The sequence below is a fragment of the Orycteropus afer genome, unplaced genomic scaffold, assembly GCF_000298275.1.
Source record: "Orycteropus afer afer isolate SDZICR_OR568_19922 unplaced genomic scaffold, OryAfe1.0 scaffold00097, whole genome shotgun sequence".
NCBI classification, from domain to species: Eukaryota; Metazoa; Chordata; class Mammalia; order Tubulidentata; family Orycteropodidae; genus Orycteropus; species Orycteropus afer.
This window is the reverse complement of record NW_006921684.1, coordinates 6,320,613-6,326,228: the sequence shown is the minus strand read 5'-3', so window position 1 is coordinate 6,326,228 and position 5,616 is coordinate 6,320,613. Positions and strand designations below refer to the sequence as shown.

General features: G+C 36.4%; 1 protein-coding gene across 1 annotated transcript in view; it reads right to left on the bottom strand.

The window, feature by feature from the left end:
• The window catches only part of XPOT (exportin for tRNA), a 49,923-nt gene that overhangs the window by 28,484 nt on the left and 15,823 nt on the right, over positions 1–5,616 (bottom strand). Inside the window, exons 6-8 of the mRNA XM_007942734.2 lie at positions 3,293–3,477; positions 3,022–3,190; positions 557–793 (exon numbers count right to left, since the gene is read on the bottom strand). Of these exons, the coding sequence (XP_007940925.1) occupies positions 557–793; positions 3,022–3,190; positions 3,293–3,477 (591 nt within the window). The remainder of the gene's footprint in view (positions 1–556; positions 794–3,021; positions 3,191–3,292; positions 3,478–5,616) is intronic.

Below are 5,616 nucleotides of genomic sequence, written 5' to 3'. Positions count from 1 at the left end.
GGGTTTGAACCGCCAGCCTTCTGGTTAGCAGTCAAGTGCCTTAGGCATTATGCTACCAGAGCTCCCGTTCCAGGGCATAGGCCCATAATTTTTCCTGTTCTAGTTACCTTGACAAATAAACCAAATTGTAAACATTCAAGTCTGTTTCATTTCGTCAACCACAAGCAAACTGGTTCAAAGCCCTACATTAAAGGGCCAGTTGATGTCTGTAAGTCAGACCTTCATAACCTGGAGAACTGCCTGTATTTAAAGCTATAGCTTCAAAATAGAAAGATAACCTAAGCCTAAAAGTAACTCATGATTGTTAGTCAAATCAATATCACAACCCATCCATCCTTGTTTTCTGACTATGATATTTTCTTTCTTATTATTTTAAAGACAATAAATACCATCACTTTAAGTATGGGGGAGAATGTCCAAAAAAAGATGAAAGTAGTTATTTAATAAATATCTTTAGGTAGAATTATGGGTATTTTCTTATTTTCATTTATTTTTCTAATTTTCTGTGACACCTCTATATTAACTACTAGATAAAAAGATTAAAACAAGGGCTTACCTGTTTCAATATATGAAGATAATCATAACAAAAACCAATAATGTTAGAGGAGATGTCATCATCCTCATGAATCAGTAGCTGCAACATCAGCGCCACTTTTGTTTCAACAGCTTGTAGTGCCTCCTGAGCATTCTTAATATCTCCATTCTTAATTAATTTAGTCCAGCTAACTATCAATGACTGTCCCATTCCATTTACCAGCTTAGAAAATCTGGCCAGGAAGTCTACATCTTCTTCCTACAAGCAATCAAGAAAAACATCAATTTTGCACACCTTTCTTCATTTTAAACCATGTAGTATTCCCTTGCTCCATTGGAATGACTGCCTCTGGGTCTATGTGTAGGTTCTGCATGAGCACAATTAAGTGTTCTGTAATTCCCATTCTTTGAAATGTTATCCATAATTCGTTACAATCCACACAGTCAAATGCTTTTGCATAGTCAATAAACATCAAAAAAAAAAAAAAAAAGAAACACAAATTTAAAACCACCTATTCAAGAATAAGAAGGAAAAGCCAAACCTTTGTTGTTGTTATGTGGTGTCAAGTCGTCTCTGACTCATAGCCACCCCTCCTTGAGTTTCCGAGGCAGTATCTCTACGGAAGTAAATTGCCCAACCTTCCTTCTGAGGAGTGGCTGGTGGGTTTGAACCACCAATCTTCTGGTTAGGAGTAATTACAGGATTAAATTTTAAACTGATATTAGATCTTTAGCAATTCCATTGCTCTGGTGAATTTTTACAATTTGAATTCCTTGGTTATAATTATTATCCATTAGTACTCTTTAAAGCAACTATTTTTAATGATTATATTCCTGCAGACAAATCAACCAGCACACTGTATTGGGCAAATCTGCAAAAGACCTCTTTAAAGTGTTAAAAAGCAAAGACGTCACCTTGAGGACTAAGATGCTTCTGACTCAAGCCATGGTATCTTCACTTGCCTCATATGCATGTGAAAGCTGGACAATGAATAAGGTTTATACCACAGACGAATTGATACATTTGAATTACGGTATTGGCAAAGGGTACTGAACTGCCCTTTCAGTACATGGACTGCCAGGACAAAGAAATCTGTCTTAAAAGAAGTACAGCCAGAATACTGCTCAGAAGCTAGGATGGCACCTTGTCTCATGGACTTTGGACATGTTATCAGGAGGGACCAATCCCTGAAGAAGGACATCATGCTTGGTAAAGTAGACGGTCAGTGGAAAAGAGGAAGACCTTAAATGAGATGGACTGACACAGTGGCTGCAGTAACAGATCAATGATTGTGAGGGTGAAGCAGGACTGAGAAGTGTTTCTTTCTGTCGTGTATAGGGTCCCTAGACTCAGAAACACCTAACAATAACATTACTAAATTATCACATTGCATGTCAATGAAAACCCAAATGCAGAATTTCACAGCAGGAGCTAACTAAGGAAAGAGGATTACTAGAGAGATGGTCATTAAGAGTTAGAATTGACTCTCTAGCACCTAAAAACAACAGACATTACCAGCTTTATGAAAGCTTTAAAAAAGTGATCTGTAGTTTCAGGAAATCTCTGCAAACTTCTTTAAGATGATAATAATTTAAATTTCATTAGTAAGTTAGTTTCCTCCTCTCTAAACAGTTGAATTTAGTAAACATGTTCCAATAAAATTAATACTGACATATTTCAATGTTTTATGTGCAACAATTCACAAAAATCCTTTCTGATACTATCTAATCTGATACTCAACAACCCTTTAAGAAGACAGAACTGCTATTATAATTAGCTGTCTAATGCCTAAGGTCCTGTAAGTGTTAGAGTCAGGGATCAAACTTGGATTATTTCCACTATTTTCTATAGGCTTTTTGCCTATAGAAAAAGGCTCTGCCTTTACCACATTAAATCTTTTTTCAGGAATGAAATAAGACAATTATTTGAAACATAAAAAAAAAACCACAAACTATTATTTGTCTTTAAACAACAAAATTACTAAAGCTGTAATATCTATCAGCACTACAAAGAATTCTTAGTGATTCTTTATTTTCTACACAGCAAAAATTAAAACAAAAATCTTCAAATTTTGTTTCTAAATTATTAAACTTTACCATGCTCAGAGCCCTCAGGGCTAAACAGCTCAAATTAGTTAGAACTCAAAAGTATAATGAGTATGTAACATTCATAATTACTAAGCTTAATTTTAGTAAAAAACACAACATCGTATAAATGGTATAGTCTTTGCTGCAAAAAATGTGCTCCATGGGCCATTAATGTTTCTATCATCCCAGAGTGTGAAATGTACAACTTCAGGTTCCATCCTAGACCTTGAAGTTTAATAACTGATATAATCTATTGTCCAAGGCATATATGACAGATAGCATCATGGTTATCCAGATACAATGTTTTATTACTGTAAACTCGGGAAAATTTTGCAACATTAAAAAAAGAGTTATTATGTATCCAAAAATTATCAAAATTTTATACATAAATTTACTGACCTGGTCAATACTGAAAAACCCAGCAGCCTGTAATACTTGACATAAAGATTCTATTAGTTTCATTTTATCAACAGGATCCATTCCTTTATTTACAATTTCAAATAAACAGTCACATGCTTCTTCTCGTAGCACTTCTATCGACATATGACCTAGCAGCATATTTATAAACCTGGTAATAGGGTTTATAAGAAAATTGTTAAAACATTTTCAAATTCTTAAACTTTAGATGCTGTATTTGCAGGTTCATATTTTAAAGATTAGGTATACTCACCTATCATTGGCTATAAGGGATAAGTCTATCCAAGAGACATAAGCCCCAACTACTTCAAGGCACTGACATGTCACTTCTGAATTAGTATACTGATAATTCTGTAAGATTTGGTACCATGATTCCACCAGGTTTGGAATGCACTGTTCCCTCATGGTATCTTTTATTAGAGTATTCCTACGAGCCTCCTGAAAAATAAAAAATCCACAAAGTAGACTACCTCACAAAATAATGCTTAACATCTGAATAGTTGCACAGTATTTTCCTTGTCACTACACTTCCAGACACACTCCCTGCCACCAGTTCCTATTTATCAGCTCTAAAATCATATCCTGTGATTCTCTGTACTTCCTCTTTCCGCTCCATTCCTCATTGTCAGGCTTGATTTCTTATTAAACACAAACTATAAATAAGCATTGCATAGAAAGGTTTGGCATGTGACAAAAGATAGTTCTCAATATTCTGTAAACATAAGACTTAAACTTTAAGCAGACAATGGCACCAACTTAAATTCACAATACCCTTATGTTTCAGACATATAATGATCTTAAACCATGAAACACATTTCAAATGTTCCATTCTATTCTTTAAGAATTAGGAGAAAATACACAGCTTAATGAAAAAATAGAGAATAGATTGGGTGATGGGCTATGTGACTGAGAACACAGAAGAACCCAGCATTGATACTTATAAGCAATGTTTCTTCTTCCCTCAAGGACTGTACCAAACAAACAAACGTGTTGCTGTTGAGTCAGATCTGACTCATAGTGATCCCTTCTTGAGTTTCCAAGATGGTATCACTACAGAAGTAAATTGCCCAACCTTCCTTCTGAGGAGTGGCTGGTGGGTTTGAACTGCCAGCCTTCCGGTTAGCATTAAAGTGCCTTAGGCACTATGCCACAAGAGCTCCTTAGGGACTATACAGTAGCCATATACATAGACCACATTTTTTTTGACAAATTCATAGGAAAATTTGTGTATTTCACTGGAGTAAGTACTTGATAGTTTTAAAAAAAAAGAAATCTGTGGTAAAATTCTTAATTTCAACCTATGTCTTAAATCATTTGTCTCGTTGTAAAACCAAATTCAACAAACTGAGTAAATTTTAGTTAAGAAGACTGTCTCTAAAAAAAAGTAAAGGAGAATTGGGAAGATGGCAGACTAGGCAGAAGACTGCACAGACCCTCTTCAACAAAGAAAAGGGAAACCAATTAACACAGAAACAGAAGGTAATCCTGGACCCCTGAGCCTTGAAGGGAAGGATATAGAAGTGGACTAAACCCCAACTAGCAGATGAATTTGCGTGAAAATACCAAAAAGGAGATATACGGAGCTGCGGTCTGGCAGCAATCCTCACGGCCCAGACAGCTTGGAGATTCCCAAGTGGTGGTAGGACCTAAGAATTAACCTAAAAATCAGCCCTGCTAGCCAGGAACTGCATGGAGGACTGCTCCGGTGGCTGGGGAATAAACGGAGAAGGTGCAGAGAAAGGCGGGCTGAGCTGTGGACTTTTGCCGGTCTGGAGGATACCGCCATTTTGAAGGTCTAAAAGCAGCTTGACTATTTTGGATATTTAAAGAGATAGTGCTCTTGCAGATTCCTGAGGCTTAAGAACATGTTCTGCTTTCCAGCAACTCCAAGAACCCTCTGGACCTGCAAGACTGAAAAGGTAGGACATTCCCCTTATTACTCTTATACCCCACACCCGCTTGGTCAACGGAGGTGGGACCATCCCCCACTCCCACCTACCTTCTGGGCCCACAGGAACTCCATCACAGTCTGTGTGCAGAGACAGAGCCTGGGTGCCCTACCCTGTCCTCCACCGATTTTTTTTTCTCTTTTTTTATTTTTTTCTTTCTTTTTCTGGTGATTAGTTTGCTTTTATTTGTCTGTTTTAAAACAACTATTATTATTAATATTTTTGTCCTTTTTACTATTATTATTAATCTTCCCCTCCCAGGTCCTAGTTTTCAGCATTTTTTCTTTTCCCTGTTCCTGGTTGAAATTTTTTTTTTTTTAAGTTTTTTTTTTTCTTTCCCCTTTTTTCTCCTGGTTAATCTCATTCCTTATTTTAATTTTTGCATTTTTCCCTTCATTATTCTCCTTCTCTACTTTTTTTCTCTTAATGCCCCATCCCCAGATATTGCAGGTTTTCTTGTCTTTCCTTCTTGTTTTTCCCTTTTTTCGTTACTGTTCCTGTGTGATTACATGGTGTGTTTTTGTCCCTGTGCTTTTAGTTTTTTGATGGTTATTCAATTGTAACTTGTGTCTAATTGAATGGGAGACAACAACAGTCCCCATAAGACACAACTACACCCACACCTCCT